Below are 27,147 nucleotides of genomic sequence, written 5' to 3'. Positions count from 1 at the left end.
CAAAAATTGGCATATCATGTGACACATTTGTATATTTGCATGTTACACATAAAAGAATACTCTTATACGTGATTAAATATACAAAATTAGCAATAGAAGCAACACACTTCAGGATCCCCGTACATTTAGCAACCCCTAGGAAATAACAATCCGTATTTACTTTAAGAATTTAGAATAGGAGGGAGGAGCCAAGCCGGCGAACATGATGGCCGCTTAGACTTTCAGCTCCGCCGACCTTCTTGCTTTGTGCTTATATCCTGTGATTTATCCTGACTCCGAGCCGTGTCCTGCTGCGGGAGAAATTATGCTGCCCTCGTTGGCGTGTTCCCGGGAGCGCTACTAGCTGGGAAACCGACGAAACGTCCTCGCCTAGTCTCCGGCCTTTCGTGTCCATGAGACCGGGACATTGAGTGTTGGGGACGGCCGGCCCCTAATGGAATAACAATGGCCATCTGTGTTGGGGAGGAGTCGGCCGGACGGAGTGAACCTTTTGTGCTGCCTGTCCCTTGCTGCAGCCATCCAGCCCACCCGGCGGTGTCGTGTAACTGTGGGACATCGCGGATCTGGGGGACTACGTTGTATTTGGTTCACCGTCCCTGCGCCGCCCGGACAGTTCCTTTATTTTCCCGAGGCTCTATTTGGCGACGTCTTGAGCATCACATACTTGGCGCCTGCTACTGAGGGCTCTGGGTCGCGGTTGCGGGACCGGCGACTGCTGAATCCGCGTTCGCGCCACCAATCGTGACGCTATGGAGCCCGATGGTCCCGAGGTCCCGATCCGATTTTACTCCGGTGAGTGGCGGTGTGGAGACCGGCTGGATGCATGTGAGCGTAGCGTTCGGGCTTGTGAGTCCCGATCTGCCGAGGAGCCTCATGTAGGGAGGAGTGCTGGAGCCTCTGTATCTGGGGCAACGCAGGGTATCAGCGATGTTCTTGTTGCTCTAGGTGCTTTGCGCATTGCCCTGATTTGTCATGCCAAAGATCTGGGGAGTAGGCTGGACGCCATTGCTCCCACTGTGTACTACGCTGACTGTGATTTCCCTCGCTTGCGGGGCACTGCGCCACACCCTGCACCCGAACGCGGTGAGATGCTTTCCCCCGTGGATATGGGGACTTTGGAGGACCGGGATCTCGTGCCAGCCACAGGGCTGATTGCTGCCGATGAGGAATGGTCCGGTGATGGTGGCCCAGCGTTGTGTGTGGAGACTCGATCCCGGACGCTGCGTCCGGCTATTCAGCTGTGGACTGATGGGGTGACTCCCCCTCTTCTCCTGGAACTTATACTAACGGGCTGGTTAACAGACTTTGGTGGCTTATTGTTGCGCTTGGATCCTTCCCGAAGGGTCTCTGATCGCACATTGTTGCTTTTGGCTGGCTTTGGTGGGCAGCCCGACGGATTACCATGGACACCCCATTCACCCACTACATCCAATATGGCGGCTGGCCGGCTGGACTCCGCTGCCACAATCGATCGCATGGGGCAGGGCTGAGGATGTTCTTTCGAGTACTGGTGTACAGACGGCTGGGACCATGCGGGACAGGATGTGCAATGACTGAATCGAATGTTGGCTCTGTATTGATTTGAGGGTCTCGGCTCGGAGGGTGGGCGACTGGAAGCTCATATCCTAATTTCCTCTCCTCCTCCGCTTTTCTTCTTTTCTTCACACTATATTTCGGGTCTCTTATTTAGGGCGACAGGCACGCTGCTGGGGGGGGGTAGGCCGTAGCCTTCTGCAGGGGTGCGGGGTGGGGGGTTGGAGGGGGGGGTTTTCCTCTTTTCTTATTTGTTTCCTCATTCGTTCTATGGCCCTTTTTCCTTTTTCTCCCTTTTTGATGTTATTGTCTTCTGTGATACCTGCTGCTTACTCAGTTCGGGGCGATGGTTCGTTGTGAAACATGCTTGTGCTGATGTTTATCCTGATTCGCGTGCTTCGCTCCCACCGCTCCCACTGTTACTGTGTTACCTGCTGATTTCCGATATATGCTTGTCAACTGTAGGACCTGGTACGATCGTCTAATGGCGGGGGGTTAAGGAGACCGGGGTGTGTTCCGCTGTTCTCCTCCTCCGCTTTCCTTCTCTTTTCTCTTACTTTTACTCTTCTCGGGGTAGTTCTGAGGCGACAGGCGCGCTGTTAATGGGGTAGGCCATGGCCATTACGGTGATGTAGGGTGGCGGGTGTTGGGGGGGTTTTGTTATTTTAGTTTGTTTTGTTCTATGGTCCCTTTCTTTCTTCCTTCTTTGTAGGGTTGGCTGTATCTTCTTCTTTCATCCTTTTCTCTGTCGGGCATCTGCACTTGCCTCTAACTTATTGCTTCAGCAGAGTGGTTTTTTCGGATGATGCTTTAGCTAAATTGCTTGCCATTTTGGCCTGCCTTCAGCGGGCATAGTGTGTTTTAGGCTGTATAGCTCATCACCGATTCCCGATTGCATGGAGGGATATGCCCCTCCTGTCTCTTTTTAGTTGTTGTATAGTGTGATGCCTTCGATGATATAGCCACAGCTGCTTCTTCAATACTATATAAAAAAAAAATGAAACCTCTTTCATCCTTGTGTTTCGTGGTGCCTACAAACAAGTGTTATGGTTCTACCATGATTACTCCTTGAGCCGTAAACTTATGCAATACTTCTGCTTAGGTTTGCGGCTGGCCCCTGTGGTTGTAGGCCTGCGCTTGTATTGCTTTCAACAATTCAATAAAGGTTAAAAAAAAAAAAAAAAAAAAGAATTTAGAATAGAGTCTTGATGTTGGAAAGCTAGTTGCATTGTTCAGTACATGGATATTCAGATTTGAGATGCCTTAATAGTAAAAGTAAGTATCAACAATATTTACGTGAGCATACAAACTCCTCAGTGTGCCTACTTGCAGGAACCTTCCACCCTACAGAACATCCACCAGTAATGTCAGTCATAGCTAGAGTCTACTTGTAGAAGTCTTGATGGTCACCTAACTACCTTTAACCAAATGACTTCACAGAATGGCCTAGAAAGGAGGCACAAATTGAATTATCCTTGTGTCGGTGAATACCAGATTAAAAAAAAGCTTGTTAGTCCGTAAGATTTTGATGTTTGTGGTCTCTGACCTCTACAAAGATTGCCTTCGGACTATTGCTACTTTTACAGATTTCCAAGGAAAAACAGTGGAATAAATTATTCTGCCAAAGTTCCTAAACTGAAAATGTACTACCAGAAGATAAGATGTCTGTTTACAACTTTCTAGGGAGGAACCCATTTGTAAAATGTATGAGTGATATCCCGCACAACCATCTTAATAGGTATTCAGTTTTGCTTACAGTCTTAGTTCACTGTGAATGCAAGGTATAGTTTGAAGGCATCCTGAAACTGCCAGGTTTTTTTCTCTTCTTCTTCCAGTGATAACGTCTTACTGCTTGAATGTGGATATTTAGTTTGCATATGAGTCACCTAAATAGAGAACAATTAATTACTTTCTCTTTGAGAAAAAAGTGTGCATTAAGCAACCTTTGTACTTTAAAAAAAAATTGCAAATATCTATTGCAGATGGCGGGACAAGCACTGACCGCATGGTGGGCCAGAATGAGGCCGTACTACACCAAGGTACATCAAGAGATGTGGGTTGGTGTTGCCATCATGGGCTACTTCTACTACAAACTATCATATGGTGGTAAGTTTGATGTATTTTCTTCTTTGCACTGTTATTTCTCTATAATATATGTGGTGTTCTGCATCTGTATTCATTTGGCATATTTGGATCTGAAGCTTTCCTTAATGGGATGCAGAGTCTTCAATGTGCTCTGATTAATTAATTCTGCTCTATTTAACAACATTGATGGCTTGTTAACTCTGACTCGGCATTACAATTTGCATTGCAAGCAGGCTACTTAAAAATACCATAGCTGCCAAGCCTGTGTCCTTAATAATCTGTCAGAGACTGAGAGTGAGGTTTTTGCTGTTGTACGTTCGTTTTTATAAATATGTTGATAACATTGATAGCGCATGAAGTTCAAGCATCAGTACTGCAGAAGTCACAAATTGTTGACCCTGATGTACAGCTTGAACACTAAAATCACAGAGTGCGAAATACATGGACTTGAATAAAAGACAAGAGGAGGATCATCAAATTAACTTTCTGTCCATTTGCTATATAGTCTCCTCCGTTCCATTTGGGGTTTTTTGTTTGCAAGATCTGTTTTATTGAATTTTTAAGAGAGCACAAAGATGCGAATTGTATGATACAGAGCACAGATTGCAAAGGGACAGTAGTGCATTAAAAAAGCGTTGCATACACATCTGCGTACGTTGACTAGGTACCAATCTGTGTCCGTTACTCTTGGGTTGTTAAAGGTCTATTTAGTCCCCTAGTCTCTTTCAAATCCTTTAGAATTTTTTTTAAAATAATTTCTCTGCGTTTTCAGCCATAGGGTATGAATGCTTTTATGCTTCTATGAAAAACAGTTTATAATGTTGCTCTTGGGCACCCTGTTAGAACTAAGTGTTCAGCTAAAACTGCTTAGTTTTTTTTACTGTTTAATACCTTTAGTGTCCAGTATTGTAAACCTCACATTATTTCAGTTGAGTAGCTCTGTATTCTGACGAGCCTATCTTTTTTTTTTTTAAACTTTATTTTCAATTTTGCAAACCAACACAAGAAACAATCCCCCCCTCCCCCCAGCAAGACATCATATACGACTTTTGTACACAGGTCGACGGACTCATTATGGCACCTAATCGAGTAGAACAGCATCTGAAAGCTCATCCGGTCTCGTGACAACGAGGATAGCCCTTTACATTTACATGGAATACCGTGAGGAAAGATAACCTCCCCCCCCCCCCCACTTGTCCAACCCTACTACATGCACATGTCAAGGACCCAGCAGTTGGCCCCTCCCCTTCCCCCATCCGATTCATCCGCAGAGTACAACTCGCCACTCGTCCCTTCAGAGTCACTGGGTGACGAGCCCCCCTCCACTGCCAAGCCCGCCATACACATGGCTCGCCACGCTAGCAAGTGACAAACCTATATTTACTTAGTTTTTGAGATGCTGGTGCCACCTATGTGTGCTTGGCAGTATGGTCTGGACTTTTCCCATGAGGCACCGGGTCGATACTGATTTGCATATGGCTGGGTCTGAACTGGGGTGGCGAAGTGAGCTAAAGAACGATTATGGATTCAACCCAGATCCGTAACTGGGGGTGAGTGTCTGATAACTTTCAGCACTCCATCCATCATCTCTTTGTGTTAACTATATGCGCTTGGCAGGGAGACTTCAGTCTTGTTACCGTACAATTTGTGTTTGTTTAATGCACACAGTTCACTGGCATGAACATAAATTGTAACCATACTACATATTGTTGTGAATAAGGATTATGTCTAGCTATGGAAGACTTGTGGCATTTAGGTTAACAGTACATCAAGTTTTGCAAGTTGGCTGCTTCTTGACACTTACCAATGAAGTTCTTCTTTGGATCATAAGTTGTGAGTGTTAATCATGAATAAGGCTCCCTGTTTCCCGTTTTTACTGATTTTTACAGATAAATACAGACCGAAAACATTCATTTTCTTTTCTGTATTTATTTTTAAATGTGGATAAATACAGAAATTGGGTTGCTTTTTGAGTAATTCTAAATACTGTCTACCATGACTGCTAGGCCAATAGATGTGTGGATTGATAGATAAGGGGATAAAAAAGAAAGGAATTTTAGTAAAGAGGCTTTAACAGCAGTAGATATGCACAAGGTTGATACTGAAATTTGCATATTTTCATATAAGTGTACTGATTTATCTTCTGCGGGTGTTCACAGCACTGAAACCTGGCAGATATTCAAGTATGAGTTCATATTTTATTGGTTAAATTAATTTCAGCTTAATTTTTCCACAAAACCGAAAATAAATATGGATAAATACAGATAAAATTAGCAAAAAATAAATATGGATAAATACAGACGGAAATGGCAAAAACATAAATACCATAAAACCGGGAGCCCTAATCATGAGTTACTGTTTGAGGTACTCAAAGGGCAGACAGAATGTTGTGCTTCATTATGGTTTTATTTTCAGGGTCCCAAGGGTTTGTGTTAGCAGCTTTGTCTTATATTAACCACAACGGTGTTACTAAACGTTGCCACTTTCAAACAATGGCTACCAAATTTGTGTTACATACTTTATGCTTAAAAATACAAACGGCCAGATGCAGAGGACCTAAACATACATAGTAAATTTTAAATGTCACTGCAGATCTTATTGCTCGTTTTAATGTATATTTTTGGAGGGTATTCATATACTGCACTTCAAGGCCGCAGGACTGCATTACACAGAACAAGCAGCACCTTCAAGCCTGTGTTGGTCACAGTGGTTACAGAGCTACCATCATCAAAGGAAGCAATGCACACATATAAATTCTGACGGTGGGCTGGGTGGTGGATGGATTGAAAAATATGCTGATGTAGAAATATTATGGTTGTGCGCCCTTTCCTGAATGTCTGGAGGAAAGGGTTGGTCTTAAATGAAGGTTAAACTGATCTATAGGTTGAGCGCATGGGAGGAGAAAGCCAGTGTAAATATCTTCAATTTTCTTGCAAGCTATCATCCTGTGTGTTCAAGGTGGTGGGAGGGATGTTTGTATGATGACGCAAACGTATGCAACACAAAACATTTTATTGTTTAATGCCTGTTCATATTAGAGCAACTTCATAAAATTAGTGTCATCCACCTCTTCATTACATCTTTATGTTTGAAGTTTATTAAATATTGTACATGTTATAACACATTGTAACATTGAAAGAAAGCGCATCATGGTGAGTTTTACACTGTATTGAGCTACAGTAATTGTTTTACTGTTTTATTTCCTAGGTAAAAAAGCAGCAGTGAAAGACAGTAAGTATATTTTTGTCTCACAGAATGTGTGGTGCATGATGTTGTTTAAAAATATTTCATGTTGCAATATAAAAGTTTATTGACGTTTTAAAGAGAAAATAAGACTGACATTGTAGCCTTGTAAAGTTTGCAGCCCCTAATGTAATCTTCCGCTTACCCTGTTCCCTGCCAAAGTTAAAATATCCTCACCATCTCTTAACCCCAGACCATGCCCCCTCAGACCACCAATAAACGACACGTTTTTGGTCCAACCCAGCCGAACCTGCCCCGCCCTTATCTCGATTAGAATCCCCATGTCCTCTGTAGGATCTCACACAAGATCTTGGTCCATAATATTGAGTCCCAGTAGTCGTTTTGGGTATGTCAGATCTTTACAGTCACTGGCTAAATATGTTACCACGTGTCTGCATGTTTTCTGTAAGAGTTAGGTAGTTTTCTGTGTGCTGTAAGTAAATGTTTTACCCCGAAAGTGGACCAGATCTTCTTCAGTCACAATGCCTGTGACTGCACCCTAGTGATACCCTGCATCACTATTGTGTACATTCAGATACTCTCTCCCTGCTAGTTCTCTGTCTTTCACTCCACTAACCAATAATAGATGTCTTATGACTTCTGCCTTGATTTCTTGGGTTTCATTCGAGTCTGCTGCTCTCTTGCTTCTTTGTTTGGAGGTTCTTTCCCATTGTAGCCTTCTCTCTGGAAGCATTGGAAAGTAGTTTTTTTTTGATCTAGGACGATTGTTGTTTTCCGTAGGATTGCCTTTCATGCCTTCTAAAGGTAATGCTGATCGGGGAACTTAATCTGTTTTCCTATGTAGGATGTTAGTTGTTGGTTTTAAAGTTTTACACTTTGCTAGGGTGATGGATCTTGATAGCCCCAAAGATGTTCTCTTTTGTGTGAGATCTCGCCAGAGGCACACACGTTTTATGTTTGTGTGTGTGTGTGTGTGTGTGCGCGCTCAACAGACTCCATCTAGCCGGACCGAGTCGTCTGTATTTAGTGAAACCTGTGGGCTCCTCTTGGTAGTCTTCATTAGTTTCCAAAGGTAATCTGTTAAAAAGGACTGGTATTTTATAATAATGTACTCATTTTAGGCTAATTAAAATCTTATGAATTGAGATTTTCACCACATTAAATAACTCAGTGAGCTCAACATGTCATATGGGACATGAGTCTACCAGCCTTTCCAGCTCTGTCAATCAAGCAACTCTAGTTGGACTTGTGGCAGTTGACCTCTTTTGATCCCCCTGAAGCTCTGGCAACACAATTAACAGTGGATGTAAGTGGCCTAAATGAAAGATAAAAAGTTAAATAAAGCGTGTCTTTTGGCAAGGGGTGAGCAAATGGTTAGAGGCATATCGACTAGACAGGACAGACTAGCCGGGAAAGCCAGAATGGCAAGCACATTATCTGTCTAGGACAGACTGCCAAATGTAGTAATACAGATTTATCAACAGCAGATAATTGTTATACATTGGGACGTATATGGCAGGAATAGAGTAGTGGCAATTATTTGGTCATAAAAAATATATATTTCCATGGCCTACGGGATACCAACAACTGATGTGAACTCAGGGGGTGGAGCTTGTCTGGCCGCAACGGGGCTGCACAGTTAACGAGCTCCTTTGACCGTCTACATTCTCCTGCAGGAATCTGCCAAATCTGCTGTTTGTGACAATGGCATTACAGGAAAAACCCAATCTGCGAGGAAGTGCTCAACCAATTGTGCCTACGCGAACCGAAATGGTGCAGCGGGACCAAGACTGCCACAGACTTCTGTCTGGTGACAGCGCGGCTTACCGGCCTGGAGGCGGAGGATGCGTCCGATCCCCTGGTGGTGTTTGAGTTCCTGACACGGCGGGCACAGTGTTGGCCTGGCCCCTGCTGGAATAAAATAATTGGCAGCCGATGGGTGCCGGCATCAGCAGGACTGCGGAGTGAGCTTGGGACAGGGCACAGACACAGAGCTTGGGGCGGGGCACAGCCTGCGTGACTGCAGGCGTGAGCGGGCAGGAGGCATTCCCTGCGCTAGTGTGAAAGTTGGTGGCCACCACCACAGAACAAGCGCATAAGTGGGTGGCCCTCACCCACAGGCACCATTATCAGCCGCAGATTAGGCTCGCCCGGCACCAGGAGTGACTGAAGAAATAAAAGGTACTGCGACCCTTCTCTGGGGCTTGAGAAGGCAAAGTGCGCCACACCTGAGGGACAAGGGTCGGGAGACATAAAGTGAGCAGCTGGAGAGAGGAAAACTAAGTGCTGTTCAGCGGAGAGCTTTACCCCAAGGCATCCAGCGTTAAAGGTGTCCCAATAGTACAACTCAGCCGCTCCCCTATTATTTTCTGCCAACAAACACAATATTCTGGGCCCGGGTGCAGGACTATGCAGTGTGCGGCTGGTGGGCTACTGCGCACTAGCACGTAGTAGCAAGAGAGAACCCAGAAAGTTTGTTAAACAGTTGGGAGAGTCAGATGGTCGTCTTTGTAAACAGCAGAGGGCTATATAGGTAATGAACTTACAAGCTGATCTCTTTAAAATGAGATCCTTCTTCCAGATGTTGACTATAGACTCATGTCTAGCATATTCTGAACAAGCTAACCAGAGGATTAAAATGGGGAAACCAGATAAAACGCAGACAAAACTACAATTGGAACAGTGTAAATTTATGAGATTAAGGGAAGATGACCGTGAAGAAGGGCGGAGGAGCAAGGTGCCTCTGGGTCAGAACTGGGGGGGTATCCTGCGGAAAATACTAGAAACAATGCAGCATAGCCTCTCTACAATAGATGGGAGAATAGTCTCATATCGGTTGGATCGAATGACAGAGCGCTTAGACAAAGACGCAGAGAGAATAGACATAGTTGAACACAGAGTGTCAGGAGGGGTAGCTCAACAAGCAGAGACTGCACGAGCCCAAAAACAAATGGGGAAACTATTGCACAAGCCACAAGCCAAAGCTGAGTATATTGAAGCACAATCTCTGCGCAATAACATACCCATAGTGGGCCTGCCAGTAACTACCTCTGCTGGAAATAAGGAACTTTTTGTAGAGAAATTACTACACTCGGATATATGACGGTGAAGGCTAAAAATCGAAGAGAGTTTGGGGCCCCGACAACTCCTTACTAATAAAATTGCACTAATGAGGACTAAAAAAAAAAAAAAAAAAAAAAAAGAGAAATTACTAATGACTGTGCTGGGGCGGAACACTTTTTCACCAATCTTTGTGATGGAAAGGGCGCATCAATCACTCGCACCTAGGCCCCCTCCGGGGGCTCCTCCGCACCCACTCCTAGCACGCATTCTGAACTACAGGGATAGAGATGCATCCCTGCATAAAGAAAGAGATCTACAGAATCTTCATTATGAGGGTGCTGAGCTATCTCTGTACCCCGATTTCACTACAGGAGGCATGGTAGCGATTTGCCACTCTGAAGCAGAAACTGAGAGATCTACATATAGAATATGCAATGCTCTATCCAGTGCGTCTGAAAGTCACAATGAATGGCAAGACGAAGTTCTACTCTGATCCGAACGTCCTACAGCAAGCCCTCAACAACCACACCAAACCCAAGACTAACAGGCAAGAACTGGGAGGCAATAAGGAGGAGACCCACAGCCTCCGTCCTTTAGACCAGCAGGATTGACGACAAGGCGTTATACCCTGTATAGTTTGCAATTTGTAGCAAAGACTAATAGCTGTAGCGGTCAAGGTAAAAGTTTAGCAGTGATAGATAATTACTAAGATAGATGCGCGGACCGTTAAAATCAGCAAGATGCAGACGTCCTGCATGCAGAGTTCTATGGACAACACTTGCATAGAAATCTGTAGGTATACTATAAAATGTAGATGTTTAGCTATAGCGCAAGAAGAGAACGGAATGTAGATGTGCAACTTTATAGTGGAAATTACAAGCAGCGGATGAATCTTCTAAGATTGCATGACAGCCAAAACGGAAAACAGTGTTCTGTCTATTAACATCCCCCCCTGCTTGTTATTCACTTTGTGACAAGTCCTTTTTTTTTCTTTTTGTTGCTTGTTGTGTTGAATTTCATCAGGGTAAAGTGCTGTAGTGGGAGGGAGGCTAATGCTTCTTTTGTGCCTAGTAGGGGTTGGAATAGCAGGGGAGGGGTGTATGCTGCCTTTGGCGAAGTGCGGGGGAGGATTATTTCTTTTTTTGATACTGCATTGTACACTTGCCAGGTAAACAGGAGACATATGCAGATATGGCAACAACTAGAGGGATGACTGGACATGGCTACATGAAGTACTAAATGGCATCTCTGGGATTAATTTGTGATTCACATAACTCTGCTCCTGTTAGGGGTCCTAATGACCAGGACATTGATGTATATGTTGTAAATGTCTACGGGCCAAACTACGACGGCTCGCACTTTTATCGCTTATTATCTGCTCAAATGCTGAACAAATTCTGCAACTTTGGGTTGGCGATCTCAACTGCATACTGGACCCTTCCCTAGATCGCTCCAAGGGTTTCTCCAGAGGCCCGTCAGCTGCAGCCAGAGCAATAAAAGATATAGCATTACAGTTGGGACTGCTAGACGTATGGTGCACGAGATCCCCGGGCTTAGGGGGCTTTACCCACTACTCACCCTCACACGACACCCACACCAGAATTGATTACTGTTTAATCTCCAGACCACTGCTCACCCATGAGACAAATTGCACTCCGCTCCCTCGCTCCTTTTCGGATCACTCCCCTGTACTGCTGGACATGGATTTCCCTCCAAAAAAGAGGGTCCTTTCACACAGAGATTCCGTCCAAATTCGCGGTTAGATACAGTCTTTAAAGCAGAGATGGCATCCTCAATTTCAGTATTTTTCAGCCTTAATCTTGGATCTGTTGTTTGCTTTATCATGGTCTGGGAGGCGTTTAAAATATTCATTAGAGGAATTGCTATCTCCAAACATGCGGGAGAGCTGCGATCATTGAGGAGCCAGTTATCTATTGTTAAGGGGCATTTAGCTAGTATGGAACATTCCTTGCTTGCATTCTGTAGAAAGTTGCAAAAACACTAGAGGAATACAATGAAGTGGCAGATAGCGAGGTAAAGCATTTGGGTACATTCGCCACTGCAAAAACGTATGGTGAGGGGGAACGCCCCGGCTCAGTTTTTTCTTCACTGCAACAGCGTAAAAGAGAATCAGACAAGACTGAGGATCTGCGGGACGAAAGAGATGATCTTCTGTGTAATTCTTCAGAGATAGCAATAGATTTCGTAGATACTATATGGATCTATACAGCTCCAAAGTAGTTACTGATGACTGCCATTCTAGAATACCTAGATCATATTCAACTTCCCTGGCTTTCCTATGAGCATAGGGAACACTTAATGGGCCTCCTGGATCCTAACGAAATTCGCACAGCACTTAATGCGATGCGTGATGGTAGTGCGCCGGGACAAGATGGGCTCACAGTTATTCTATAAAGCGTTTCAGGAACTCTTTTCTCATCTGACTGTTATTTGAAGTAATGATGGATGTAGGTGTTATGCTCCCCACTATGAGGGAAGCTTTGATAGTGACCTTGCTGAAACCAGGTAAATCCCCGAGAGAGTATTCGTCCTATAGACCACTCCCTGTTGATTGTAGGTACAAAAATATTTGCCAAAATATAAGCAAACCGGCTGACTCCTCTGGTTCCACTTCTCATTGGCCCGGAGCAGACGGGCTTTGTCCCGAGCGCACACTATCCTATAACTTGAGAACTGTATTTGGAGCCATACAGCATACTAGGCCAGATGTTCAAGCCGCAGCGGTCTTTCTCAATGCAAAGACTTTCAATTCAGTAGAATGGGCATGGGTGAGATCTTTCTTGACTTAGTGACCTGTTATACAACCTTCCAGTGGCCAGGGTCAGAGTTGGTGATGTGGTTACCCCCCAATAGCAATATCAAGAGGTGCACGACAGGACGGCCCGCTTTCTCCATTACTTTTACGCTATAGTTACCAAGCATTTGGCATGTGCGCTCAGAGAATACCACAGGCATAGAAGACTTTGTTTCCGGAATTACCATCTCATTTTATCGGCATACGCAGATGATATGTTTCTGTATGTCTGAGATCCAGGTGACAATTTAACCCCCATATTAAAAGAGGTGATGAGATTTGGTGCCATACCGGGACTCTGAGTCAACTGGATTAAATTCATAATTTTCCCATTAACCCCGTCCATGACTCCAATAGCGCGGCCTACCCATTGAAGTGGTCCACAAACCCTGTACGATATTGGGTATTCTAGTTCACACCGACTCTGAATTGGTTCTCCAGGAAAATTACAGATAGGCGATCTCCAGAATGGATGATAATATTAACCGCTGAATTCATCTTCTACTCTCGCTATTAGGTTGAATTTCCCTTGTGAAAATGATTGTCCTCCCAAGATTTCTCTTCTGGTTCAAAATATTCCAGTCACACTCCAACATATATTCAAAGCTCTCCCTAAACCACTGATGAAACTTGCATGGCCAGGGAAGCAGCCTAGAGTGAAATGGGAGATACTCTCATTGGCTTACTCCATGGAAGGCCTTAGTGCGCCCGACCTGGAGTTCAATTCAATTCAAATCAACTTTATTCGGTTTTCAGTATGAAAGCCACAAAAGTACAAATTTATACAATAAAAAAAGAACCATTAAAAACATTAAAAATTCATAATATGTTAAAATTAGAGTCTCTTAATGCTAGACTAAACGTTTACTCAAGTTCATAATAGGGCAAATTCTGTGTTTCTCATAAGTTCATACGATGTTTAAGGCACGTTCTAAGGTAGTGTGCCACAGATTTTGACACTAATGTGTTCTCCAAAAACTGCAATGCCAAGTATGCTGGACGGCATCTTCTGACCTTCATTACTTTTAGAATTGGTAAAATCCATCTCTTACGGAATGGGGTATAAAAGGTGCAAAAAAAGAGGACATGAATTGTGGATTGAGGGGAGTTGGAATCGCAGGGACACACTGTAGTGTTATGTGTCCAGCTATTCTGAGTAGGAAATGAAACCATAGTATGGAAAAGATTAAACCTGAAACGGGTAAGAAGTAGTTTTTCAAAGTGGGTCAGGTCTTGCTGCAGATATGGTTGTATAGATGGAACAGTTTGTATCATGAGGCAATGTTGTACTGATGATTTGTTTATTTCTGTCATCATCCGTAATTGGATTAGGTGCGACAGGCATGTCTTTTTTAGTTCTTTTTTTGCTATATCCGTTACTGACTGCGGATCATCAAAAAACCTCAAGAGACCTATATCTGCAAGGAAAGATTTTACGTAGTATAGCCACTTTATCTTTTCCATATGCTCTAGGTTCATGCAGTCCTCAATAATAGCTCTTGTAAGTTTGCATTCGTCTGTGGCCCATATTCTACGCCATAGCATTATGGGTTGGATCTTGATGAGATCTGAGATGTGGTCCACTCCAAGTTCTAAGTGGCATCCGAAGGTAGTCGTACTCTTTGGGACAGCTAATAAGAATTTGAGGAAAGAATTTTCAATTCTTTGGATTTGTTCTACATTTTCTATTCCCCAAACTCCTGCTCCAAAGATGGCCGTGCTGATGCATTTTGCATTGTAGATCTTTATCATCTCTACCAAGGGTTTTTTTCCTAGGCGAAGAGAGAAAGCTTTTAGGGCGCCCACTGTTCTTATGAGTGATAGCTTACGGGAGGTTATTACTTCTTTCCATTTGAACTCCTCATCAATGGTGATGCCAAGATATGGATAAGTTTTCGTTCTTTCAAGGGGTAGGTTGTCCACAAGGATTGTCTTCGCCTTTTTCCCCTTGAAGCCGGTGTGCATCACAAAGGTTTTCTTTATGTTGACTTTCAAGTTAAGGTTAGTCATAAAGGTACAGTAGTTGTTTAAAGCATTCTCTGTAACTGAATCGGAGTTCGGGCAAGGATCACCGCATCATCGGCGTATAACAATGCTGGAATCGGTCGCCGACCTGCTGTTGGAAAATCTTTTGTTCCCTGTAGCATTGCTGCCTCAAGTCCATTAGTGTACAGCGTGAATAGGAAGGGGGCCAGCACGCACCCCTGCCTGACCCCCTTCTGTATTGGGAAGCTGTCTGTGAGTTGTCCTTCCAGACCGTATCTTACCTTGCCTGTGGCGCCAGAGTACAGCTCGCGCAAAAAATCCACTATTGCGGGATCTATCCCCATGTCCAACATTATTAGCCAAAGTTTTGAGTGTTCTACACAGTCAAACGCTGCCGTAAGGTCAACGTAGACCATGTGTAGACTAGCTTTTTTTACAGTTGTGTATTTTGCGGCCAATAAGGTTAAGTTCAGAACTTGGTCCTCGGTGCTCAGGCCCGCCCTGAACCCGTATTGAAGATCTGAGAGGACCCCGTGTTCTTTAGACCACACCTGGAGACGATCAAGGAGTATCCTCCCTGCCATCTTTCCCACTGAGTCCAAAAGTGAAATGGGTCTATAGCAGGAAGGACTGTCCCTATTTCCTTTTTTGAAAATAGGGACCAGGATTGATGTTGACCAGGAGTTAGGAAGATTGATTTCCTTGGCTGCATTCAATACCTTTGTTAAAAGGGGGGACCAGAGATCGGGGAGAAATGTATAAAGATCCATTGGAACGGAGTCTGGACCTGGCGCTTTACCATTTTTTGCTGACTTAATGGCTTTCTGTGTTTCGTTAATGGTGAAATGTATTTCTAGCGGGTATTTCACCAATGGAAGAACAGGTAGATGGGCTAAGTCTCCAGTTTTTTTCTCTCCAAAGACCCCTGAGAAATGGTGCACCCAATCCTTCGCGTTTATTGCAATGTCCAAGGAAGGGCCCTCATTATTCCCAGCTAAAAATGGGGTCTTGACTATTGTCCAGAAGGCTAGACTATCTTTTTGAATGGTACTGTCTAAGAGCTGGGTCCAGAGGTTGCATTGTATCTCTTTTTCCTTTGCTTAAGTGCATTTGCATATGATTTCCTTAGTTGCACTATCTCTTCTCTGTTTCGGTCTTTCTTTGCTAGGGCTTTCTTTAGGCTAGAGTAGGCTTTTGTACACTGGGTATTGAACCATCCTTTTCTTAGTGTGTTATTTTGTTTTCTAGGTTTAGTTAGTTCATTTCCTATGGTTTTCACTATTACGTCATAACCATTCAGAATTTCTACAGCAGGTAGCTGTAGGGTTTAAACAATTATCAATATAGGTCCTGCATTTTTCAATTATTCTTTTCGTGATCAGTTCTTGGTCTAGCGTGCTCCACTTTAAGGTGAAACCGTTCAATCTGTTTAAGATGAGTTTTTCTTGATGCAATAGAATAGAGTAATCCTTTGCTGGATTCTTGTAGTGATCAGGCTCAAGATATGTTAATTTGAGTGGGTAGTGGTCACTGAGTGCGTTGTTATTCACTTCAAAGTGCTTTATGCGTTCTGCGTTAATGTTGGAAACCAAGATGTTATCAATTAATGTTTGGGCGCCTCTTCCGTGAAAGGTTGACATAAATTGGGTTGTCGGTGTCATTATCATATTCGCAAACCCTAAATCCAGCTCGAACATGACAGCTTGTATTTTAGTTCCTTCGTCCGTGTGTGAAAAATGAGTTGGAGGATTATCATGTTCATCGCTGATCCCACATATGGATGCGTTACTTTTGCTGCATATGTGGAGATTAAAGTCGCCGCCCCAGATTATTGAATGCGAAACATTAGCATATTTGATTTTTTCCACGTTTGTTACTTCACTGATTTCACTTAGGGCTTTGAGTAAATCCATCGGGGTCATGTTATTGTAAAAGTTTATTATTGTATAGATGACATGATTCGTTACTTTGATATTGATCACTTGATAGTTCTGGTGGAGTACTATAGACGTTATTTCCTGACAGGGCCAAAGGTTCGAGATGTATGTTATTAAACCCCCTTTGCTTCTCCCTGAATGTGATTTTATTGCGTGAGAGAAGTATGTTCTATATCCCACCAAGTGGACTGGTTCATTCAGCCATGTCTCCTGAAGACATATTAAATCATTTGTATGGGCTAAGTCCAGAAACGCTTTCGCCGAATGCTTGGTTGCGAGGCCCGCCACATTCCAAAATAACAGGTTCCTCTCAACAGTGGTTGTATTGTCAGTAGGTGAAGTCATAAGGGGGAGAGGTAATTCATGTGCCGATGGGTTTGGTTGTTCTACATTCAGGGCTACTTCGAGCAGTCGGTTATTTAAGGGAGGTAATGATATTTTCTGTAGACCAGAAGCCAATTTGGGATGGTGAGGCCCGGCTGTGATCTGAGTGATTCCGTTTTGAATTGCGTGTTTTGGAGTGGTGTCTTGTGATCTCAGTTGTAGTGGACTTTGGACCTTTCCGAGCATATTTGATTTAGAGATACTAGCTGATGGAGATAAATACATGCTAGTTTTGAGCATCTGACTTGGGGTGTGGAACTGTGATGATGGTCAGTCGACCATATCTAGGCAGCTATAATGGTTAAAAGTCGGAGCTCCAGTCCATGGTTCGTTGTACGGCTGTTGATATGGTCTCCTGCCAAAGTTATTCCAATCACCTCGTTCTCTATGTTCGTATCCCCAATCTCCCTGAGGGTGGAACCTTTGTAAGTTTCCCTGTCTCCTGTTGCCCTGGTTCCAGTTTCTTGGTCCTTGCTCAGGATGACTCCAGGACAAATTAGATGGCCAACTAGGATCTTCGAAACAATGATTTTGTCGAGGGTAGAAAAAGGATAAGCGTTTAACATTTATTCCTTCATTTTTTTCTGGGGTGCCCGTGGATTTTCAAAATTTACTATTATGCAGTCTCCGGGAATTGTTTTTGGCTGGTGGCCTATCCAGGAGACCCTTCTTACCGTGGTGATTCTGGTGATGTTACTGGGGTGGTTGGGCCTGTTGATATTTAGCCAGTATTGCGCTTTGTTTAGTAATGACCAGGTAGGTTCGTCTGTGTCTCTGGTTAGTTCAGGGACGCCCTTTAGTATGGCTACAAAGGGGGCTGCTTCTGGGGGGAGGTTTACTACTTTCGGCCATCTTTTATTAGATCGTTCTGGTTTACTGGTATGGCTCTGTGTTTGTTCGCATCTGGAGGTGTTTGAGGTAGGTAAAACGGAAGGAGTTTTTGCCTGGTTGTCCTTGGCAGAACTGGGGTTTGTAGTCGATTGGTTTTGAGGGCCGGAAGTGGGTTTTGCGTTATTTTGGACAGGCTTTGTTTTCATAGGGTTAGGCTTATTAGTTGATTTATTTTCCAATTCTCTCGCATTTTCCGTTATGATCTTAGTAGTGTCCATGGTAGTCGGTTTGTTGACTGGTTGTTTTAATGAATTAGTAGCGTTAGTTTTTTCAGAATTAGTGGCAGTGCCTAGGGAGACAATAAGATCGTTTTTTCTTGAATTTGTGGTTGTTTTCGCGGAGGCGATTAATATAGCCATTTGTTTTTATATTTCGAGGCTTTTTTGTAAAGGTTGTAGTTGAAATTTTATCATTTCCGAAATTTCATGTAGCAGAGAAGTATCTACCTTAGAATGACTTGTGTTTTTTGCCGTGCGGGGAGCAGACTTTTCTTGTTGATTCTGTTTGGTACTAGGTCTGTTCCCATGATCTTAAACTATAAGGACATCGGAAGCAATATTCTTAGAAGATTCTGTGATGTCGATGTTCTGATGAGTTTGATGACTGGGGAGCAAATCAGAATCTAAATTGATAACAGTTGTGTGTATTAGACTGTTAAGTCGTGGTTGTGTATGAGACTGCTTTTTAGGGATTGCTCCTTCCCTTATGCCTCTGGATTCTAGCTGTGTTAAGTCAGTATTTGTTGGTTGTGTACTTACAAAAAGGTCGGGGGTCAGTTCAAGATCCTGGGAGGATTGTGAATTGGATAATTGTGAAGTTACTGAGAAGTCAACAGTATTAGGTAGTGCATGTATTTCAACATTTAGTTCCATGGTCGACTTATTTAGAGATACCACATTTGGGGTTTGGGCCTGTGCCAGCATACCCATGGATGAGCGCCGTGCTTGGTCTAACTCATATGAGACACGTCGGTCAATCATCAACACAGTTTGATCAATGGTTTCATTTACTTTGTGTAAAAATTGTTCAATAGGTCCAACAGTTGTAGTTATGTTTTTTTTTTTTCATGGTTTTGCTTCTAGAGCCTCTTGTAGTCATTGTGTATTGAATAGCCGGGAAAGGTAAAGAGTATGGGTCCTGGGTTAGTAATGTCATTAGGAAGGATGCAGCATTCTTTTGCTTCGTGGCGATATTTTTACTCAGATATTTTTACCTTGGCTTAGGTGTTAGAGGGGTGCGCCCGGCCCGGTCTCCTCCGGTCTGTGACGGGCTAGGACGGGCCCGCCCTTGGCCCAGGCTTCGCCCAGCGAGGGGGAACAGTGACGCCCTTTATGCGCCTCCTGGCGCGGCGTGCTGGGGGTGTGGCTGGAGACCACAAGGGCTGCCGGGATTTGTAGGCAGCCCCTCGCCTCGCTCCACTCGGCGGTCCCGCTGTAGGTGTAGGATTCAGCAGGACGGCGGGAGGGAGGCGGTGGGGGGTCTCAACAGCCTGCGGTGGGTTTTGTAGAGGGGAGCCTTCCCCTGTCAGCTCAAAGAAGTTCAGAATGGCAAGATGCAGGTAAGAACGAGATACAGCGTTTCAGCGTGTCACTGCTTGTTGCAGCAGTGACGCCCTTTATGCGCCTCCTGGCGCGGCGTGCTGGGGGTGTGGCTGGAGACCACAAGGGCTGCCGGGATTTGTAGGCAGCCCCTCGCCTCGCTCCACTCGGCGGTCCCGCTGTAGGTGTAGGATTCAGCAGGACGGCGGGAGGGAGTCGGTGGGGGGTCTCAACAGCCTGCGGTGGGTTTTGTAGATGGGAGCCTTCCCCTGTCAGCTCAAAGAAGTTCAGAATGGCAAGATGCAGGTAAGAACGAGATACAGCGTTTCAGCGCGACCTGGAGTTATATTACAGATCAGTGCAGTGCTCATACGTGCATTATTGGATTCATGGTCCACAAAATCTACTGCATTTACAGATAGAAAAGGTGGCGGTTGACACTTTAGTTCTACCACGTAAGCTGTTCCAGGTGCCCACCAGACGTACCAGTGTTCTGGACTCCATTAATTCCAACATCTATGCTTGGCAGGCCTTGTTAAATAGACAAGCTGGGGGCTCTCTTGTATTCTCCTTTGATCCAGGTGGAGTGGTGTTACTGGTTGTCATTGAGTGAAGAAAAAGAAGTAACAAAAGCGCTAGCCCTTCTTAACATCAAAACGATGGGAGATTTATTTGTAGGGGGAGAAGCCCGTAGATGGGATGCCATCCCTACTGAAGGCCATGACCACTCTCCGCTCATGTAATACCACTTTTACAGAGTTAAACATGCATTACTTGGAGAAGATATGCAGGAGCCACCCGAATTATTATCACTTACTTTTCTTTTAAGTACTTCCTCCCCAACAAAGATTATTACCTCTATGTATAATTTGACTTAAGAATCTAGGCGGGCTCATTCCTCCAAAGCAAGGCTAGAGTGGCAGAATGATCTGGGGGTAGTTATAAATGACAACACTCAGCGGTATTGTTGTGAAGTCATTAAGAGCATTTCATTAAATGGGAGGCATCACCTCATTTATTTTAAATTTCTCAATAGGGTTAACTATACACTGGAGAGACTATTTCGATACGACTTGCGGGATACACCAGCTTGTGAACGCTGTAATGAGGGGTCGGCTGGTTTCTTGCATGTTGCTTAACTCTGTCCAACAATAGCAAACAAGCATTTACAATGCAATGGTCTCGGCATTATTAAAGGTAGAGCTATTGGCATTGCTCATGACTTTTTTTTTTTAAATCATAAATAAATACCATTAGCTTAATCGCTCGCAAATGTATGACCTATTGCATTTACACCCACACAGAGCCACACACAGAAAGCCACCTTACACACACATACAGAGCCACCCACAGTCATTCACATAGAGCCACCTACACAGAGCCACCCTCACACAGACAGAGCCACCCACACATAGAGCCACCTACAAAACAAGATTCAGGCACACAAACACACTTATATGGCACAACGGAAAGGAAAGGCGTCCCCTGCAGTGGCCTGGTAAGCAATGCCTTGGACTCAGCACTTTTTTATTTACAAATTAAGCACTGAATTACTAATAGGTTGTGGGTGAAGTGGGATCTGAGAGGAATAAAAACAGTAACTGTAGTGCCTTTTTTAATAGAACACTTTGGAGCATTTTCCTGCATATTAAATATCTGATGTTAGTTAAGCTTAGTAGCTATAATGGCGCTCCATGTACTGACCCCTGTAAGCATAGATGGCTGAACTGATTTTGAGGAGATGTGAACCCGTAACTTTCTTCCTTCCTCTTCTATGACATTGTGACCCTGCCTGCCTGTGTCACGAAGTCACGTTGTTCTTGTGTGGTCAGTGTGTCCACGACTGTCTGATGTTTCCTGCCTTTGACTGTTGCTGTGAGTCTGCCCTTCCATCTTCCTGTCTTTTCTCTGACTGTGTGACCCTGTCAGAGTCTCACTGAGTCAGATTGTTGTTTTGTCAGCCAGGGTGTCCCATGACTGCCTGATGTTTCCTGCCTCTGACTGTTGTAGTGTGTCTGATGTTCAAGCTTTCTGTCTCTTTTATGACTGTGCGTGCCTGTCTGGCGCTGAGGCAGATTGTTGTTTTGTGTCTGCCTTTCTGTCTCCCTCCCCTCCTCTTCTATGACTACCTGCCTGTGCCAGAAGTGCAGCGGCAGCGTAAAGCGCCTAGTAAACAACAGGTTAGTTATCTTCCCAGATTGCATCTCCATCATTCCACTACACTCCGGGGAAATGCTTTCATCGTGAACGGCAGGATGGCTCAGTGAGTTGAACGCGTGCCCCCCCCCTCCCTCTTTCAAATACAAACTTAAAGCAACAAATACAACGTGAATCTAAGCCATATAAGCAGGGCCAGGGGAATTATGATATTGTGAGGCCAGAGCGGTTTGCACAAGATTATAGATTTGCCACAGATTTAATAATCGGCTGCATTATCTTCAGATTTTCACAACAATAGTCTCTAGCTCAAAATGTTCAAAAGTTACTAATAATGCAGAAACCAGTGTTGCTGCACAGTGGAATGCCCTTTGCAAAGTTAACTATCTGTTGCTTATTCCTATATTTGGGTGTTAATGTGCCTTTTCTTGCTGCATAATTCACTCAACCCTGCTGCATAATTTAGCCCACTGTTTAAACTATTCCTACATGGGTTTTAAGGAAGGGAATGGCTATCTGTTAAAAGAGAATAAAGAGGTTTTATCATAACTGCTACTGGAGTATCCGTTCCAGGCTTTTCCAGAACCCGAATACATGCATGGCTCGTGCGAACATTTCTCGGGGTAATGCAGCTCCACTTGCCCACCCCCCATCCCCAGATTCCAATTAAAAAGCACTCGATGCATGAACGACTCGTGAGAATTATTCTCGGGGTAAGGCGGCAACTTAACTGTACTTCCACCCCCTCTAACACAAAAATCTACAGATTCAGAGTAAAAAGCACACAATTGAATTACTTTTAGGCATTCGACATGTTTGCGCACAGTTCCAGACGATCATTTAGTCCAGTAAGCGCTGTACAGATAATGCTGTAAACATTCGATGACACGAGAGGAAGAGGTGTCCCCGTCATAGAGTACGTGTCCCTAAGCTCCAATTCTGCTCTCGGGCTCTCTGTACAGCCCATGCACGTCCCGCAGGATCCTCTCACTCACGGATTCTCCGCACGCCATGGACGCCGCGTTAGCTGCGGCGCGAGGCTTGACACGAGCAGGCGACCTATCTCGTCTTTGACGATCAGCAAAATGGCAGCTGCAAAGCTCGAAACATTTTTGGATTTGGGGGCGTATTCGTGCTCTTCTAAAAAGGGCGTGGCCAAAAAGTGGAAAGAACAACACCGAACACACCTCCAAATCCGAAAAGGACGGAGCCTATTTCGAGTGACGACTCTCTCCTCCAATGGCTAGCCTCCATTTAGGAAGCCAGCCAATGGGAGAGAGCCAAAATTAGAGGCGGGATAAAGAGCCTCTCTAAGAAACATAAGATCTCGCTACTTCCGGTTCTGACGAACCGGATAGTAGAACCGGATAGTACCTCGACCTAAAAATGTTAATACTATCATTCAGACTTTAAAAGAGGTCACAGGGCTCGCATTGCCACTCTACCTATTACTGATGCTGTTGGGAGACACAAAAGATTTGAAGAAAGGAGTCGGACGCCTGAAAGCAATGGGCTTATTGCTTGCTAAACGCCGAATTGCAATGTTCTGGTCTATAGGCATGGTCCCGAAAATAGCAGATTGGTACAAAGACATGTTATATTGTATCACACGCAGTCAGAAATTTTTAACGAACTTCTTCCTCCAGAGTCGCCCTAAAAGTTTTTGGGGTCTATATCAACAATACTTCATTGGAAAAGAAACGGGTGAACCAGAAGGCAATGCTAATGTGTAAGCCTACTTAATTGTTAGCAGTGTGATGATTAGTTTATTGTTGGTTGAAAAATGGGGGTTAGGTCAGATGTATATAGTTGACGCTAAGAGGCACCACCACTGATGTCCGTATAGCTGAGGTGCTCCGGATTATATCCAGAATGCATCATTCCTCTGATCATGATAACTGCATGGTAAAACTGTACTGCTCTTGGCCTTTTTGTTAATGTGTACTCAGTTGTGTATTGTAAAATGATTAAATAAAACGGATCTAAACTCAATTATTTTCTGTTGTCTGATAACATTCTGTCCATGGTTTGGCCTGTACATGGAGCTTTTTTTCCTCTCTTTTCCATCATATTTTGTTGTGTCCTTAATTAGTGTGCACATTGAATTAATTAATGTGCCCGCTTCACCCCCCTCCCCCAATTCATTTTGTACAAAGATTTGCATTACCTCATTGTGAAGATTATAAACTTGATTGGGTGAGGTTGGCTGGATCTGAGATTCTAGTAGTTTTACTCATTCCAATTCTTTGTCTGGAAAATATTTTTGAAATGTTCAGAAACAAAACCTTCCATAAAGTTTACATCGTCACTCCTCACCCACACTGAATACCCAACTTTTCTCTTTAAAAAAATCTGAATGTAGATTTCACTTTGCATTGTTTAAACAAGACTACTCTCAACGGGTAGAATAGCTTGAGGTCACATTTGATCTTTTAGTTCCTTGACATTTGTGTGCGGTAATTTAAGGTTTCATAATAAAGTGTTAAGTCTGTGAGCCAAAATAGCACACTCTTCTTTTGGAATCGTTGATCGGTAAAAGTAAAATTGCTCATATATACCTTTTGCTTATTTTCAGAATCCTCTGGTCATCATTGAACAATGAATCGTTAGCTGTTAAAAATGATGAAGCGCCGTAAAGATGGAGCGAGATAAAGGCGAAGAAACCTTCCCCATCATACTGTTGTACATTTTACCATGAGTACTCTGTCCATGTCCTTGAAAATAAACCTCTTTTGTGACATGCTGTGCTGGATATTTCAATATTAGCAAGCTTTGTGAAAGCATGAATTATTCCTCCTCTTGATGTGTTACTTAGATAAGAGAGTATTTTGTATATGTGCGCTGCCTTGTGCTGCAGGAAACCAGGGTTGGATGTTTTCCGTGTAGATTGTCAGATTAAGTGCAGCAGCTAACATTTATGCACATACGAGTGGACTACAATCTGAAAGAGCTGGAAATGAGCATGGAAAGATACAAATCCTTGATGCAAGTTCATAAGAATTGTACCTCAAGCTGATTGTAGGCATGGCCTCATGAAAACTAGATATTCTTTAACATCCATGTGTAAGCTTGAGTCTTTGCTACCAACTAGGTATGAAAATTAACACTTCCAGTGTTTAGCGACTCCTGTGCTAGTGGTTTTCTTTTGCTGCTTGGTCCTTCCAATTTGTTATCACTTTTACTTTACTGTGCATCCTTGCACCCACTGGGTTTTAATTTCGTTTGGCTTGTTTGGCTCCCCCAGTGCAGCAATATCTGTTTGTGCTATTGACTATATGAAGCAGGAAGTAGCAATTTTGTAAAATATTTATTTCCACATTTTTTTTATTTTTTTTAAACACATTAACAGGCAACCTAGAACACTAAGTAGGAAAGCATAGTATTGACTCTGGCAATGTCACGCAAACACAAGCTCTTGTAGACTTGTCTTAAAAGGCATTGAAATATTTGTACACATCTAAATTATTTGCGGTTTGTGCAGAACGAAGCCTACGCCTTGTCATCACCGCAAAGACAGCAAGAGTCCTTACAGGACATAAAGCTGTCGAATGATTAAGAGGACACACTTGAAGAGACAGAGGCGGCCCAAGGAGAGGAATCGGAGCTCAAGGATGTGGTTGAGATGTTTTTAGGAAATGGGCACAAGAAGATGCTGAGAATTAACTTAAACCGGCTGTAACTTCGAAACCTCGCTGACTGAAGGCAAGAGCAGGGCCATGGTTCAAGATAGGAGACATCACTGGAGGCATACCTTCAATACCAGCTTCGACCTCAAGAGAGGATCAAAGACCTGTGAGGGATAAGGGAAAGAATGGCTCAACACCAGTCTTGAAAACCATTTTAACACATGGTGAAAAACACCTCGACGTCGGGATGAAAGGATGGCGGGAGGTACAGAGCGAAAGTATCATCTTCGACTCAGAAGAGCCTTTCGACCTAGGCGTAGAAAAAAATATCACCAGTATGCGAGAGAATCGGAGGACTGGAGAAAGATCACCTCTGACAGATGGATACTAATTATTATAAGATATCGCTACTGCATAGTTAACAAAAATTCTTCAAGCTGCAAAACTACTTCTACCATTTCTATAGGCATTCTATTCATAGACTGCCCTTTGCTTGATGTCCTGTTCAATTCATAAATGTTAATAAAAAATAATGTGTAAAAAGGTCCAGTTTAGAATCACACTTGGCTGCTATTTATGTAGTCCCATAGAGGTTTCAGAATCCGGGTACCCTTAAAATGTCTGATACGCTAGTTGATTACAGTTGGTGATCCCACTGATTGTTTTTTTTTTCCTGGGAAATTGGTCAAACTAGAAACAAATGGTAGGCACCTTATTATAATATGTCTCTGAGCTCGGCTCTATGAAAGAACTGTGGGCCTAAAAGCCTAACCCTACTCCCATATGACCTTTGGCCTTAACCCCCTTGTCTCCCATGCTGCTTTGACACTGTTGCTCTTTTCATCACCCGCTTAACACAGGAATCTGTTATCCGCCTAACCTAGTCAAAGTCTACACAATTGCTATCTCCATTACAGCACTCTGTTATCAACAGTGATCTAACACCAGACAGGAATATTTGAAGAAAAAGGCTTCTGACGGTATCAACACGGATTGCAGTAAGGTTTAGGAATAGGGCCTAAGCAGCAGCAGGATTTATGAGAGTGGCTCATGTATGTCCCAGAGAAATCTTGGGCTGCAAGTTACTGAAGGATGTATTCGGTGAGAAATACTGTTTCGGCAGCACTGTTTTACATATATTTTGCCCAAGAACCATTTTTCCTCCAGTGTTTTTTCATTATTAGACCATTCATAGATTCACAAGCGTGAATGATCCCTGTTGTCGAGTTTGGAGTCCCGGAGTAACATCACAGTAGCAGTTCCTTGTTAAACATAGACCTGAGCTAAAGTTATGACAGTCACTGTTTAGTAAGGGATAATGCAACCATGTGTATCTATGGAAAGATGCAATTACTGGAGACCTACCATTACAGGTAAGTAGACTTTCTTCCATGTAACTTTCTACAAAGCATTAAGTAGCCCTGTGTTGTTTCTATACATCGTAGTACTAAGATGTGCAGGTATGAGTTTCTTCAGAACTGAAGAATAAGCATTTCCCAGCCAAACAAGAGAATCTTATGAAATGTTAACATACTTATGAAGGAGGTCCCCACAGGGCATCTTGATTCTTGTGAAAGGGATCTGCTTCAGAGATGGTAAATAGAAAGCCAAGATGGTCTTTGATGGAACACACATCTGTTTTTGATGGAAGAAATATCTAGAGCAAGAAGGTTTCATTGTCTGAAATAAAGAGATGCTGCCTGTGTGGTGCGATATATATGTGGCATTTGACGTGATAAATCAGTTTGATCTGAAGAAATACTTTGGTTCATTCATGCCAGAAGTCTTTATGAGCAAATGAGAATATGTTAAACAATTTGAACTTGGGATAGAAGTCAAGGAAGCCAGTGAAGAATGTGTACTGGGCCAACATTGCAAATTTATCAGCGACGGGGCAGCTGTATTTTGGACAGCCTACAATCCTTAGT

The 27,147-nt window shown here is 43.6% G+C and overlaps 1 protein-coding gene across 2 annotated transcripts in view; it reads left to right on the top strand.

Moving 5' to 3' along the window:
* Window positions 1-24,331, top strand: part of ATP5MJ (ATP synthase membrane subunit j) — a 199,181-nt gene extending 174,850 nt beyond the window's left edge. For both annotated transcript variants that reach the window (XM_078660265.1, XM_078660266.1), the window contains exons 2-4: window positions 3,516-3,639; window positions 6,826-6,849; window positions 24,169-24,331. In XM_078660265.1, the coding sequence (XP_078516391.1) occupies window positions 3,516-3,639; window positions 6,826-6,849; window positions 24,169-24,188 (168 nt within the window). In that variant the 3' untranslated portion in view covers window positions 24,189-24,331. The remainder of the gene's footprint in view (window positions 1-3,515; window positions 3,640-6,825; window positions 6,850-24,168) is intronic.
* The last annotated feature ends 2,816 nt before the right edge of the window (window positions 24,332-27,147 follow it).

Source organism: Lissotriton helveticus, chromosome 9 (genome assembly GCF_964261635.1).
Source record: "Lissotriton helveticus chromosome 9, aLisHel1.1, whole genome shotgun sequence".
In the NCBI taxonomy this organism is placed as follows: domain Eukaryota; kingdom Metazoa; phylum Chordata; class Amphibia; order Caudata; family Salamandridae; genus Lissotriton; species Lissotriton helveticus.
Note: the sequence above shows the minus strand (reverse complement) of the source record. Positions and strands in the feature narration are given on the sequence as shown.